This window comes from Myotis brandtii, unplaced genomic scaffold (assembly GCF_000412655.1).
Source record: "Myotis brandtii unplaced genomic scaffold, ASM41265v1 scaffold618, whole genome shotgun sequence".
NCBI lineage: Eukaryota > Metazoa > Chordata > Mammalia > Chiroptera > Vespertilionidae > Myotis > Myotis brandtii.
This window is the reverse complement of record NW_005370354.1, coordinates 478,813-495,253: the sequence shown is the minus strand read 5'-3', so window position 1 is coordinate 495,253 and position 16,441 is coordinate 478,813. Positions and strand designations below refer to the sequence as shown.

The following is a 16,441-nucleotide window of genomic DNA, read 5'->3' as shown; positions in this document are numbered from 1 at the left end:
CATGAGTAGTGGGGAAGGAAAACTCAGACAGAAAAAAAAAACAGTAATTTCTAAAGCAGAGGTTCCTATAGTACCCCCAGCTCCTCATCACACCCCCCTTTTTAAACAGCTACATAAACAAAGTAGTAAGTGCTCGATTTCAGAGAGAATTACATTATACTCCATTTGAACAGGCTACAAAGTACTTTTATTTGAAAAGCTGCTTCTCCTCTGTTATAAACAATTTTACTCAGCACCAATTTCAGACAAGAGAAGATGGCTTCGAGAGATGGGAGGTGGAGTTAGGAAAAACTCACTCAGTGTCTTAAATAGTTGATCCAATAAAGATCCTTTAGAGAAAACTTGAAGTCTATTTTTCCTCCTCCAAGTAAGCAAATCATACAGGAGGGCTTTTCTTTTCTAGGGTACTGCATGCACCCTGTCTCTTTAAATTCCAGGCCTGCCCCATTTCCCACGCATTCAATGAAAGCAACACGTTTGCTGGCCTCCAGCCCACAATGTCAAGTAGTTTTCTTGCTATTGAATTTCAAGATTATTCTTTTGGATCATTTGCCCTTTAGTTTTAAGCACGCCAAAGCAAAAATAATGTCTTTCTACAATAACATAAAGAAAACTCTGAGGTCTTTACAAGACTACAAGTAGAGAACACCTTGTCCCTTAGTTCCCCTTTCACTGCAAAATATGCTCCCACTCTATAACTCTAAATAAGGGCCATTTACACATTATCTTGGGCTACTTTAGCTCTGTCTGTCCTAGAGTAGAATTCTATGAGTATATTTATTTACTTTATAATACCAAATGTGGAATCTCTAACAACCTGCAATATTCAAACCAAGTGTCCATATTACTCAAAATCTCAACTCTTCATTTGGCCCCTCAAGTATTTTTCTTAGAATGGGTTTCGAAGCAATTACTTTATTTTCTCTAATTGCAGTTAAGACATCTACATAAATTAATGTAATAAGAAAAACAGCAAGCAAGCAAGCATCGTGATCTGAGGTCATGGTGCCAGTTTATTTACCTCATTCCCATACACACCTTAATCCTAAAGAAAGGAATCAGGCTACTATGAACCCCATTTAGAATTCGCTCAAAAGGAATAGAAAAAGTTAAAAACGTATTAGAACTAAATTAAGCTCATGGAAAATAATGTTATCCCAAATGTTAGCAAACAGAACTTAAAGTGGCAATTTTATTCACGTAGTTGATAAAGAAATGCTCAGATCACAAAGATCAATTTTTATTATTTTTATTCTAAAGTGGAGTTAATCTGGCTAACTGTAATTTATGAATTTTATAAATGCATCTAATATAGACTTATTTTTATTTGGCATACAGTTTTGCTATGTATTTTAGCAAGTATACTTTTGATGGCTATATTTTTAAAATATTAAAAAGGTAAAGATGTTTCCCACAGATTGAAATATCATGGACTAAATCATATAAATTTTAGATAATAAATTTTAGATTACACCTTTTAAGATAACTAAAATTACACCCCTCATTTTGCAGAAATCATTACTTTTAGTTGTGTTTAAGGAATATTCATATCAATCTATCTGCACGATAGTATGCTAATAGTATTAAAACTATTTCAGTACTAAAATATTGTTTGTGCAATTATGCATCAATTCCCCATCCAAGAAGGACCATTTCTCTCCCTGCCCTAGACATAATTATTTTTGCCTTGGTTTTGGTAATAGTTTTAAGTAATTTTTCCTTCTCATAATTTACTTCTCAATGTTTAACTTCTCAAATATATACAAAGACACAAACTAGAAATAGGTCTTTTTTTCCAATTATAGATCCCTAACTCCATCATCGTATACTAAACATGATGATTTAAAAATTTGTAGTCAAGTTTTAAAGTCAGGTTTACTCTCTGAAAATTTTTATAACACTACACATCAAGATAAACATATTAACAAAGTTGTACTTATCAAAGTTCTACAGAAAAAAAAATCAAAACTTTTCCAAACATTCCTAAGTACTCCAAAAATTTATACTGTACTGAAATATTAAATATGGTTGTGTTTCTGTTACAACGAATATCTTATATGAATATGTACTTACAAATCACGTTAATCTGGTTAATTTTATAACTGTCATACAACAATAATAATTATTAAGAAATTTAAGGACATGACTTACATAAAGCTTATAATCAACTTATGAAACATTGCGCATATATTCATATTAATATTTTTAAAAACTCAAAGTGACAAGGTGGTTAAAACTTTAAATAAAAAAATATAAAAATGTTCCTTGGGGAAGACATTCCTGTATATGTTCCAAATGATATAACTTAAAACCAAACAAAGGAATAAGAAAAGAAAGCTTATTTTAAACATGTTCATTTGTATATTTAAATATCTAGTCGTACTTTCACATAAGATGTGTCATGCAAGAAAACTTGAAAAATCCAACAAATTTTACTGATGAAGGAATTTTCTGATAGCCCACCTCCCAGAGATAATTTCCCTTGGCATTTTACTACAGTATTTTCTTCTCATCTTTTCATTTATGTATTTTCATCTATCACAAGTCTCAAAATGTGGATAAAAATGAACAATTCTGATATGATTAAAATGGAGTGAATTAAGTACTAAAATCAATAATGATAAGCCCAAAAAAGAATCTCCACAGTAAGACACTATTTCAAGTAGCATTAACTATAAGTTACTGTGTAGCCTTTAAAACATCAGAACATTCTCATTTACTTGCTGCTTTCTTTAAAATGTCTGCATTTATGTATTTTTATATAAATTAAATCCATGGCTCTAGTGAGTCATTAGACAAGCTAAAATAATAACTAGAATTCTTTTTCTTTGACCTAAAAGTTATGCAGGCTGTTGCAAGTAAAGAGTAGAAGGGTACTTGCTTTTCAAGACAACTTCAATAAAACGTAAGTAGTTATCTGAAACATGATACTTCAAAAAAGCAAATTGAGTGACACAATTTCAAGGTCTGGGCTATATTATATGAAATACAAAAAATAAATAAATAAATAGATCGGTCAACTTCCATGAAAAACTCAATGATCTAACGACCTGGTCAAGAACCATACTTAAAAGAAGTAGTTTCAAATAAACACAGGGTGTCTCGAGGTCTTGGAATGTTCCAGCCTACAAGTAGTTGATGGTTGGTGTAAATGGCACCAGCATAATCAGAAAGTAACGTTGCATAACCAAAACTCCATCACCTACTACGTGAAATACCCAAGTTATCTTCTGCTTCCCTATTACAGAAGTCTTTTACCCATTTCACTGTTCACTCACCATTAAAAACAGTTAAATTCCAATATACGAAAGTTCCTATCAACATTTTATGTTTTAAAAAATCATTATTCAAACTACGCTTATGAAAAGTGAGAAATTAAATATAGCAGCACACACGTATTGTCTAGCATGACAACTAACCAATATACAGATGACAGCCAATAAATGCTTGTTGTTTCATCATTTTAAAAACACTACATCAGTGACACACTCAGAATTTATCCTTTTTAAAAAAAACTAAAGAAAAATTATATTTCAGAGCTAGAAAAGCCTGGGCCTTTACTGCTGCATTGCTAAATACTGTTCCTACCAGTTACTGGAATACATCTGACTCCTATTTTTAAAGCTAAAAGGCTAGTTTTATTTCATGGATTAAGTAGTAAAAAAAAAAAAAAAAAAAAAGATAGACCTGGCCAAGTCTCTCAAATTTGTGTGTGGCTTTTTAAAAAGCATCCAAAGTAGGAAAGGAAGAATAAGGGAGAACAACTCATTTCATCTATAACATAAGCTAGAACACATTCTCGGCCAACACAATGTTTCCTGCTAAATTCAAGTGGTAGTTCTGTTTGCACAAAGTCAATTATTAGAGGTACAGAAGAAATTAGTTTTAGAACAGTGAGTAATAATTTACCACTTTGGAGAGTGGAAGCTGAAGTCTGAATTCTAACACTCTTTTTCTGACTTGCAATATCTACCTTTACATTATACTAGTTATCTTTACGTTATACTCGTGCACGGGGGAGGGGGGCCCTCAGCCGGGCCTGCACCCTCTCCAATCTGGGACCCCTCAGGGGATTGGGCCTAAACCAGCAGTGGGACATCCCTCTCGAAATCCAGGACCACTGGCTCCTAACCGCTCACCTGCCTGCTTGATTGCCCCTAACCACTCTGCCTGCCTGCCTGCTTGCCCTGAACTGCCCCCCCACCAGCCTTCTTGCCCCAACTGCCCCCCTTTGCCGACCTGATTGCTCCCAACTGCCCCCCTACCAGCCTGATCACCCCCAATTGCCCTCCCCTCCTGGCCTCATCGCCCCTAACCGCCTCTGCCTCGCCCCGCCACCATGGCTTTGTCCGGAAGGTCTCCCGGAAGGTTTCCTGTTCTAATTAGCATATTACCCTTTCATTAGTATAGATTGTTGCCAAAACTTCTAATGTCTAGACTACATTGATCAAAGGTATAAGTGCTATCTACAGTGACAACATAGGTTCCATCTCATCTGATGTGTACCTCTACTGCGAAACAGGAGAAACCACAGGTACACACAAAAGGAGAGGTGAGTGCTGGACTGACTGAAGCATGTAACATGTGCTGGTGCCAGATGGTCCATATGACGAGGAAGGTAGCTTTCCACTGCTCCTACTATTTTTGGGCACAGGTAGGAAAAGTCATACAACAAACAACTCTGATAAGACAAATGTCATTCAACATTTTGAATAATCCATCCCACTAAAAGCAACCAAATCCCAACAGCCTAAACTCTAATTTTCACTGAGTCACTACAAAACAGCTGCTTATAATATAGGAACACAGAAAGAAATCAAACAAAGGGAACAATTTTGTAAAACAGAGAATTTTCTTTATAGTACAAAGAAAGTTTTTATTATTCAGCAATTCATATTAATGTAGTATTTTGCGTAAAAGGTATGGATGACATGAAGTCTACAATGAACCTTGTATTTAAACATTCAAAATGTTATAAATGTTTATTAAAATAAACAGATACCTAGAATAATCTGACGGTAAACTCGCCCAACACCACTCTGAGAGGAAGGAGGAAGAAAGAGGGCACAAAACCTATTTGCAAAAATTAAAGGCATCATGCAGACTAAATGTATATGTAGAAATATCAAGAGGCAAGTAAATCTGACTACTCTCTAGGCCACTGCTGTGGTTATTAATATTTTATAAAATTATTAATGTATATTTTGCTTTTTTAAAATCAATACCTATACACAGCATTTGGCATGGCACTGATGGGAAAATAACTGACTAATGATTTCTGCTGGAGAGGAACCAAAAAAAAATCTACATTTGGTAAAATTAAATATTTTAAAATTTATTTGGCTCTGAGAATATCAATCTTCTAACATGGGTAATCGCTCTAATTCAATTCAACTGATCATCTTTATAATCACTTGTGAGCATTAACTTAAATGAAAGGACCTCAGAATTCATTTTGAAGTAAGCCATAAGTATCCTTAATAAAATAATGATGGTACATTGATTCTATCCAAAAAGTTAATTGTTATCTACAACATACCTACTAAATCATGCCCAACTGCTAGCCTTATCGTTTTAGAAATCCAATGATAATAACTTTCTTCAGGCCTCAACCACTGCAAACTTACCACACTTAAAAGAATTAGATCTCATGCAACATTATTTGGTAAAACAATGTTCTGCATCCTTCATGGAATTGCAATCCTATGGGGGTGGTGGGGAGGCTTAAGGGGATGGAAATATTAGGGGGTACCTACCATTCAGTAAAAAGTTTTCCTAATGATTTAATCTCAAAAGAAAACCTCAAATCCATAAAAGGAATTTAATGCTGCCTGAAAGTAGCTATACAGCTTCTTCCTTTAAACAATATCTACCATGGTTACCACCACTTAATTAAATCCTAGATCATGTCTACAAAAGCAGTTATTGCTGAACATTAGCCTGCTAATATAAGTGAATAATTACTCAATATTTTAAAAGTAAACATTTACTGCCATTTATTATAGTTATCTTTGCACCAGCACACTTGTGACTCATTGTGTCTACATGCAAAATCACTTCACATTTCCAGGCTGCTGACTGAAAGTAAAATGAGAGGGCAAACAAAGATGAAGAATCTCAAGTGTCCTTTCCAGCTCTAAAAGACACAAGCACATTGAAGGCAGGAACCTCCTCTTCCTCTCATTTACATCCCCCCCCCCAATCCTTTCCCTGTCTCCTGCACATACAAAGCCTGTTGGTTAAGCACATTACCATGACCACAAATTATAACCTTAAACAAAACCCCAAAACCAAACAGGAAAGCAAAACAAAACATATCATTTTGACACAATTAAAAACTTGTATATGACCAAAAACAACCATACATTAGGCTGCAAGAGAAAGAAACAAAAATAGGACAAGATCTCTTCAACACAAATAGCAAAGGATTAACATCCTACAGATAAGAAAAAAACAAACATCTCAACATCTTTTGTTTAAGACAAAAGATACAAAAAGTCAATGAAGAGGAGATTCAAATGGTCAGAAACATATAGAAAAGGCTTAACCTCGTAGAAACCAGAGAAATGTAAATGAAAACAAAAATATACCATATTTCAACTAAATATAAAAAATAAGAAATCTTAAAATATCCAACATTGGCAAAGATGTAGAGAAATAGTATGCGTTCCCTGACAAGGCATAAACTGTCACAACTACTTTGTAGAGCAATCTAACAATGTTTAGTACAAAATGAAAACGTACCCTCAACTCAAATTCTAGGTTTATGTCCAAAATCTTGTTCATTTGTGTAAGGTAAAACATACAAAGATGTTCAGATGGAAAATGACCTACATAGTCCTTAATAGAGAAACAGAAAAGCAATCATAAACATATCCCTACAATACTAGGCAGGAGAACTTAAAGGGGATGAATTGGCTGTCTATCATAAGGTTCAAAAACAGCCCTAGTCAGTTTGGCTCAGTGGATAGAGCATCAGCCCTGAGACTGGAGGGTCTCGGGTTCAATTCCTGGTCAAAGGCACATACCTGGGCTGCGGTTCGCTCCCTGGTCCCAGCAGAGGCGCATGAGGGAGGCAACCAGTTACTGTGTCTCTCTCACATTAATGCTTCTCTCCGTCTCTCCCCCTCCCTCCCACTCTCTCGGGGGGGGGGGGGGGGGGGGGGGGGGGGGGAGGTAACGTAATACCTTATTAATTAAAGTATTACATATGTGTCCTCATTGGTATGAGGACACATATGTAATACTTTAATCAATAAAGAAATTTTTAAAAAATCAATGCAAAAAATATACTCAGGTGAGGATTAACAACAACAACAAAAAATTCAAAAACGTATTGGGGGGGAAGCAAGATACAAAATTATTCACTCCTGAAAATGTTCTGGAATTAAATAGTGGCAATTGTTGCGCAAGCCTGTGAATACACTAAAACCTACTAAATGTTACACTTCAAAGGGGTGAATGTGATGGTATGTGAATTATATCTCAATTGAAGAAATAACTCGGCCAGTATGACACTCTTTATGAATATTTTAAGACACAATACCCTATTACTTACAGTAATATAAATGTGCAAATGTACATAAATAGATGGAAGAATGGCTGAAGAGCTGGAAGAAAAGGTTGAGTAGCATTTAAAAATTTTAGCTGAATCTATGATACTTTAAATCCCTAAAATCAAAACAAGGAAGCAAATATGATAAAATGTAAACACTTTCATTCTTGGTAGTGGGGATTTGAATGTTTGTTATCATTTTTTCCTTTGTGTTTTCCTGTACTTTTTTTTTTAGAACTATCAAAAGGGTACAAAACAGGCATATCACAAATGACAAAATGGTAAATGCCTAGTACATACATAAGATACCTGTCATTACTAATCAACTAAATGCAAATAAAAATGAGGTATTATTTCATCCAAAGATTTAAAAAACAACTGGGGGGTGGGGAGGTAAGAGATCAACCACAGGACTTGTATCCCTGCAAATGAGCATGACCAAAGGACACAGACAATAGGGGGGTGGGGGCATGTGCTGGGGGGCAGGAGCAGGTGTGGGGAGGTCAAAGGGGGAAAAAGGAGACATATGTAAAACTTTCAACAATAAAGAATTTAAAAAAAAAACTGCCTGGCCAATGTGGCTCAGTGGTTGAGCCTCGAGCTATGAACCTGGAGGTCACAGTGCAATTCCCGGTCAGGGCGTGGGTTGCGGGCTCCATCCCCAGTGTGGGGTGTGCAGAAGGAAGCAGATCAATGATTCTCTCATCACAGATGATTCTATCTCTCTCTCCCTCTCCCTTCCTCTCTGAAATCAATAAAAATATATTTTTTTTAAAAAAATTATGAATTCCCAGTACTGGCAACCACGTGGGGAAACAGGCAGTATAAACTGGTACAATCTTTTTGGAGGAAAGTTGGTGATGCATTATCAAAATTTAAAATCTATATATCTTGACTCACCTACCTCCCATCTGGAAAGTTAACATAAAAAATTATTGAAAAACCATAGGAATAAATGTCAAGGCCTCGGCTAGGTGACTCGTTTGATCTGAGTATCGTCTGGTACACCAAAAGGTTGCTGGTTCGATCCCCAATTGGGGCAGATGCTGGAGGCATCCTATCAACGTTTCTGTTTCTGTTTCTCTCTCTCTCTCTCTCCCCTCCCCCGCCCCCGCTTCCTCTCTAACAATCAATGAAAACATGTGCTCAGGTGAGGATTTAAATAAGTAAGTGTCAAGGATGTTCGAGTAGCATTATTCATGTCAAATTCAAATGAGAACAATCTGTATGTCCAAATAATGTATAACAAATCTATATTCAACATAATACCATACAATTCAGCTTTAAAAAGATGATATTCCATCTGTGCAAGGGTAAGAATGTCTAACTGCGCATCAGTGCTTTATCCCCACCTCTGTACAATTGTGCAATGTAATTTCTCAATTTCTATGATATTTATAACAAAAGCTCTTTTTATTTATTTTTTCAAATGTAAGTTTTATGTTTTTTTTATTTTATTTTATTTTTTTAAATATTTTTATTGATTTCTTAGAGAGAGGAAGGGAGAGGAATAGAGAGTGAGAAACATAGATGAGAGAGAAACATCGATCAGCTGCCTCCTGCACACTCCCCACTGGGGATGTGCCTGCAACCAAGGTACATGCCCTTGACCAGAATCGAACCCGAGACCCTTGAGTCCGCAGGCCGACGCTCTATCCACTGAGCCAAACCGGTCAGGGCACAAAAGCTCTTTTTACAAAACACTGTGAACTACCTGTATTATCATCAATGGGCAATTATTTATCCAAAGACTCTTTTCAGACAAGTTATAGTCCCAAAAATGAATACAGCACTACAAACAAGAGTAAGGAGAACCACAAAGTATAAGAGAATAAAAGGTTAAAGCATTACAAAATATGTTAATAGGAAGAGAATGAACTAAAGAGATTCTGACCACATGCACACAAAACAAATGTTTTAAGAGAGTATGATTTTGTATCACTGAACAAGGGAATTTCTCTTTCTACATGTCAGCTTCTTCTCTCAGGAGTAAAAGCATAAACTAAAACAAAGTATAAAGACCAAAGGAACAAAATATAGAAATCTATATTATTTCCATTAGGGCAGTGTGAAGCATTATGTTTCAAAGATCAGAAATATTCAACATTCTGGTCAAAAAATTAAAATCCAATAAAGTTCAGTAATATATTGAGTCCTTGCTTAATTTTGTAATTGGTATAATTGTATTTAACGTCCCCCCGCCCCTTGCAAGTTCTCTTTTGAAAACTTAAGTCACTAAGAGATTAAAAAAAAAAAATTCCCCATCTTAGAACTATAAACGCTGTGTTAAGTAGTAGGAGTCATCTGTAATAAATGACCAGAAAAGAGAGCGGAAGGGCTAAGGTTGGTCCATGGAAGGGCACTGGAAGAAAACTTCAAGGAACCAAGAGAAGGAACAAAGGATCTTTAAGGTAAAATTATGAAACCCATTGATACCCCTACCCTGTCTACCTCACGAAGGTCATGCTATAGAGGGTCCCCTAAAATAATAGATGTAAAAGGCTTCCACAGAACACAGATAACACAGTATAAAATGGGCTGCACAGAATGGATATTAAGTATACAATATATCCAGTAAAACCAAAGTTTGGGATTTCCTTTTCTGAAAAATATTCTTAGATAATTGTTACACTGGAATTTACCCAGGCAGATGCCTTGGAAGATTTATCTTTTCTCTTTCCATTAAATGAATGTTTTGTTAGCAACAATAATGGTTTTTAAAAATCAGCTTCCACATATTAAGAGGGCAGTTTATATGTGCCAGGTTGTATGCTGAATATTTTATACTAGAGGTTCTCCAAGTGTAGTCTGGGGACCCCGGGACCCCCAAGACCTTTTCCAGGGATTGGCAGTTAAAATTATTTTCATAACAACTCTAAGACATTAGTTGCCTTTTTTCACTCTCATTCTCTCTTGAGTGTACAGCAGAGTTTTCCAGAAGCTACCATGACATGTGATAACACATCAGACTGAACATAGAAGCACATAAGAGGATCCAGTTGTCTTCTATTAAACAAAACATTAAAGAGACACACAAAAATAAAACAATGCCACTCTTTTTCCTCTTCTTCTGTTTTAGAATTTGTTTAAAATGTCTCCGCTTTAATATCTAATCCGGTAAATACTAATAGATAAAACTTGGACAGAAAAAGCTCTTTGGAGTCCTCAACTTTTAAGTGTAAAGGGGTCTGAAGACCAATAAATCTGAGAACACCTGATTCATAGTCAATCAACTTCTGAGGCACTGGTTCTGTTCAATCATCATTCCCTTTACACAAATGAGGACACAAATGAGAAAAAGACACAGAGGTGACTTGCTCACGATCACACCAAACATCTCTTAAATCAGCATTTGAATACAAGTCCTAACCTTAACTCCTCACCACTGAGCAATTCAAGATAGTTCAAGATCACTTTTAGATAGCCACATGTTAATCCTTGTTTAAAAGGCAATGGTCTATACTGGGTCTTTACTCTTTGACTTTCAGTCTTAAAACATCATGACTGCTCATTGGAGTGCTTTAAATATATAGAATTAACTTTTTTAAAAAATCAAACACTGCAAAAAATAACCCCCATCACCACCAGCACCTTCGGCACCCTATGAGAAAACTATTGATAAGAGTTTTACTTATATACATACACGCATAAATATGTTTATCTCGTTAAGCACATTTTTAAATGGATCACACTGATTTAGTAACTAGCCTTATTTCACTTAATTTATCTTGAAGATCTTCCTACACCTACAAAGAGATTTACCTCTTTTTGTATAGATTACCATCATTTATTCCTACTCAGTTGAGGTCCCCCTTATGGCTTACTATTAAAAAAGTCACAAGAAAAATGATGTGCCTTTGTGTAGCTGTGAAGCCATATCTGTTTAAAAAAAAAAATTCCTAGAAGTAAAATTCTGGGTCAACGGGTATAAATGTTTACAATCTTATTAGATTTTGCCAAATGCCCTCCAACATGTCTGTGCCCAATTTACATTCTCACTAATACCACATGAGAGTTCCTCCAGCAACTGAGTTTTCGGGTGCCTTAGAAAATTACACTTACGTTGCTTCAAAATGCCAAGTAATAAAACTGTTTTCACTGGTCATCTTAATTCCATACAGAACTCTACACAAATCTTATAACACTCACTGAGTCTATCAGTATAGTTTTCCATCTTTATTTTTCCTTACACCTTTTAAATACCTCAAAAGAGAAAATACACCAGGTGCATACAATATCTGCAACTAGTAAACCCTAGAATTTTAGATACCCTGATAAAAAGTTATTCAAATTATTTCAGAACACAAATCAGAACGACGCAGTAAAGCTGGGTCAAACACTTAAATCAAAGGAAAGTTATAAATGTGGATTTATTATGCTTTATCTGCCCACTCAAAGGACTAAGGCTACAAATAAAAAGCTATCAATTCATACCACTGGCCAAATTAGCTTACATAAAATAATAAGCAACAGATTTCATATCATAAATGTCAGTGGAACAGATTGTAATAGTAAGGATGGCTGTAATTGAAAAGAAAGTTCATTCAAATTCACATCATACTGAAAATGAAAACATTAATATTTTAAATGAAATGTTTTGAATGTGACTATTCATTGTAGTCATATCAGACTATTATAAATCTTTGGTACTAACAAGATATGGTCTTTTTATCAAGTAGATGGTTTTAAAATGCATTATACTCTGACCTGCCTATTCCGGATACTCTAGGTTTCATCATTTCATCAAAATCAATCTCTCTCTCTCTCTCTCTCTCGACTTTGTGTTAATAGTTTTAAAATTGAAAGTCTCCAATACAACTTTGGGACAGAGTAAAACCTCATTAAATCAAGTCCAATTAGCTCAATTCTGAAATGGCACATGTAATTCTCATTGGGCAACAAGTTGATGGTACTATAATTTCTTCCTCTACAAGTTCTCATAATATTACTGTGAAACAAAGGAAATCAACCTGAAAATTAATTCACTTTTTCAAACCAAAGATTTATAAAACTAAGGACTCCTCCATCTTCGTGGCTAAGGGGTTCATCCTCAGTGCTAAGGTCCACTTCTGTTTATCTGCTACCATATATAGTGAAAGTGACGTAACTTATTAATAGCCATTCAGAGTTTAGAATATGTGCATTCCCTTGAAGTATTTTGTGACTCAGATTTTTCACAAAGCCATTTTTGTAGTTTCTCCCATTTTCGATCCTAACACTTATAGGTCTATAATATCGCAAATGTAACACCGTAAGAGGTACACAAGTCGACTTAGAAATGCCTGGCATTCTTATTCTGTGCCTATTCTTATCAGTTTGAAAGACATTATAGGCCAAAAAATGAGTCCCAGGATTAAGTGGTGTGTTTGGTGTTAAATGAATTTACAACTATTCCCAATGAACAGGGAAACCTTCCCTTGCAATCTGAATCATGTGTAATTACAGTATGACAAGGTCTCTCCTGGGCTATGTAAGCTGGCATTTTTCCCAGGACTTGTCACATCATGGGAAGCACACATACAAATAAAAATCCAAAAATAAACATTTTAAAACAATGGCTTATAGACTACGTAAAGAAACTCCACAGTTGAGAATGAAAATCGAAGGGGCCAACGGACAAGCTGACATCTCACCAGAGACATCTAGGAAGACATGGTATTACCAAGTGGCTTACCACCCCTAGCAACAACTCCCAGGTGTGGGCTGTGTGGGCAGCACTCTCACATGCCCCCAGGCTGGACAGAAAACCATTAGGTATGGGGAATAAAGGGGCACATCACCACACACACCCACTGAAGCAGAGAATGGTGGTGAAATATGGGGAGGTTGAGCATCTTTAATTGCATAATGCCAATTTGTAGATTGTTAAGGGCACCTAAACAAAGTTATCTTAAGAGCTACACGTCCTCTACCAACTGACTTAGTTTCCCTGATTCAATAAACATGGTTGGTTTTTTTGTTAAGTATTATTTCACCTCGAAGTGAATAGCAGCCAAACAGTCATAATAGTGTGTACCAGGGATCTTAGAAGATGGTTTCTTTTGTTTAAATTCCTCTGCAGTGGCTCTATGGGCACATGGAAAGGGAGAGGGAGATTCCAAGAGGCATCATACTCAATCTCTTAGAGTGACAGAAACTTGACAATACTCATCCTTACCACAGTTTTGAGGAAATGTGAATATAATATCCCTGGCTCTATTTTGATAGAAAATGCTAGCAAAATCTAAATATCTTTCCCTATAGGCCATGCATATTCCTCCCCATCTATTAGAAGCTGGATTCATTTATCAACCATCCAGCAGAGCCCATCAAATTCCACTATTCAAGTTTTCAAAAGGAACTATAAAACAGACCACTAAAGGCAAAACATACATCCTACATCGCAGTACATGAGCTCTGGAAACAAAAGTAAGCATTAACACAAGCCTCTACCACCTCTAAGGCACACAGCATTTCTCTTTATTCCACCCCTGAATGTTCAATAATTTCCACGTAGCTCTAAGCAGAATGGATTTATTATGATGTGACCCTAAGAAGCTGCAGGAGTTCTAGATGCCAATAAAGATTACGGATCAAATGGAGGATAACTACTAACCATTGTGTCCACTTAGATAAATAAACCTGCTCACAAACAAAGCACCTTATTGTATTTACATTGTTGCCTCCACTAATCCAACTAAAACAACCAGACAGTAGCTTTCCAGAGGCTGTGGGGAATAGAAATCAGGATTTCTCAAACTCTCTCTCAATTTCTTTTAAAAGAACACCCGGTTTCTTTTCTTCAAGACTGTCTTATCCTTTCTGGAAAATGTTTGGGAACCCATGGCTCAGCAGGATTACGCAAACTAGAGACCAAGGCTAAAAACCAAGGTGGGGAGGGACTGAAACACCGGACAAAACATCGTTCCTCTGAAAACTTAGACTAAACCTTTGCAGGGACCCGCTTCCCTTGCAGGTCACACCGGGCAGACATTTCATTTCGGAAGGTTGTTCAAAATCAAATGAGCAGTTAAGTGCCATTGGGGACTGTGGATGAGTAAACCCCCCAACTAAACATAAAATCTTGACCGTGTAGGCTGGGGGTGGCTAATCCACAAAAGGAAAAGTCTGTGACAACTGGCTACTCAATGCCTCCTATACAGGGAGGAAGGCAGAGAAGACCCCAAAGAGAGGCGACTTCTCCAGAAGGAACAATAAACTACGTCCCATACATTCTCTGCCAATAACACAGGTAAGCCACCCATTTCTTAGGGGGGGCGGGGGGAGGAGCTCAAGCTGTTTATTCCCTCCAGCCCCACTCCCCACACCCAACAACTAATTGCACCTTTCCCACAGAACCCGCGGCTAACCCCAGAGGACCGGTGAGGGCTGGCTTGGGATGAATAAACACTCGACACCTGACGGTGCTTTCTCTTCGGTGACTTTCTCGCAGCCGAAGCCGCCTGCACAGGCGGGAGCCCGGACCTCGCCAGCGCGGCGCCGCGCACCCGGGTCCCAAGGCTCCGCGGGGCGAGCGCGACTCGGGGGGGCGGGGGAGAGAGGCAGGGAGAGGGGCAGGGAGAGGGGCAGGGGACCGCCGGGCCGAGCGATTGTTCCCTCCGCCGGCAAAGACATTTTTTATCGAGCTCCTTTTGTACTCGAGCCCTACCTCTTTTTGGCCTAGGGAAGCTTTCGTGCAAGTGGAAGACGACTTTCTCCACAAAGTGCTGGATGTTACTGTGCTCCGGGCCGCGCACGAACACCATCCAGTCGTGGGTGAAGCCCTCCACGGTGGGTTTTTTCCTCACCTGGGCGCGGTGCCCCAGCTCGAGCTTCACCTGCACGGCACACTGCGGGCAGCGGGAGGAGAGACAGCCGTGAACGACAGGAAGGCGACCCGTTCGACCCTGCACATTGCGCCTGACATTTTTTTTCCCCCTTCCCTCCTGGAAACGCACATAAAAGGCAACGGCGGTGCCCTCTGCATCCACGTTTCACGCGCGTGGGCGCGCACACTCCACACCCCCAAAGACACCCCACGGGCCGGCCCGGCCCCCGGCGCCCCGGGCCCAGCATCGACACCGGCCTGCATTGTAACGGAATGTTACCCCCATTAGGAAGGGGGTCCGGGGTCTGGGGGAAGAGGGAAAAGCACACTCAGCCACGACCAGCACGACAACAAATGCATCGGAAACAAATTAGAAGACGATTCGGAGACGATGCCGGGGCGGTTTCCCGGCGTGGGAGGGGAGGTAGCCGGGACTCGGAAGGGGATTCGGGCGAGCCCCCTCCCTGAAAGTACCGGGGCGACAGGCACACGCCGAGGAAGTCTTTGTGTACGTGTGTGTGTGCGTGCGTGTGGAGCGCTGTGCCAGGCTGAATGGAAACTACAGGCAGCCTCCGCCGATGGGCACAAACTCCCGTGCTCCTATCCTGGGGTTCGTGCACAACAAAAATGAGACCTGGTCACACACACACACGCACGCCTGCCCGCAGGAACACGCCGAGGCATCCATAACTTAAGGCACCCCGCACCCTCCAGCGCAGAGCCCCACGCGATCGGCGAGGCCATCCTAACGGAGCCCCCGCAACACACTTCCAAGAGCCAAAGTGGCCCCAAAGTACCTCCCACCTCCCCCCCAAAAAAATGAAATTCAGAAAGCTGGTCACACACACACACGCACGCCTGCCCGCAGGAACACGCCGAGGCATCCATAACTTAAGGCACCCCGCACCCTCCAGCGCAGAGCCCCACGCGATCGGCGAGGCCATCCTAACGGAGCCCCCGCAACACACTTCCAAGAGCCAAAGTGGCCCCAAAGTACCTCCCACCTCCCCCCCAAAAAAATGAAATTCAGAAAGGCAGGGCGGCGGGCGGACAGCCACGGAGCCTGGGCTGGGCGCAGC

At 38.8% G+C, this 16,441-nt stretch overlaps 1 protein-coding gene and 1 long non-coding RNA gene across 2 annotated transcripts in view; one reads left to right on the top strand and one right to left on the bottom strand.

The window, feature by feature from the left end:
* Positions 1-16,441, bottom strand: part of MLLT3 (myeloid/lymphoid or mixed-lineage leukemia; translocated to, 3) — a 277,692-nt gene that overhangs the window by 260,366 nt on the left and 885 nt on the right. Inside the window, exon 2 of the mRNA XM_005879939.2 lies at positions 15,204-15,384. Coding sequence (XP_005880001.1) covers positions 15,204-15,384 — 181 coding nt within the window. The remainder of the gene's footprint in view (positions 1-15,203; positions 15,385-16,441) is intronic.
* On the top strand, positions 14,105-14,948 carry LOC106723652. Its single transcript, XR_001359356.1, has 3 exons — positions 14,105-14,563; positions 14,698-14,786; positions 14,891-14,948. It is a non-coding gene; the product is annotated as an uncharacterized LOC106723652 (long non-coding RNA).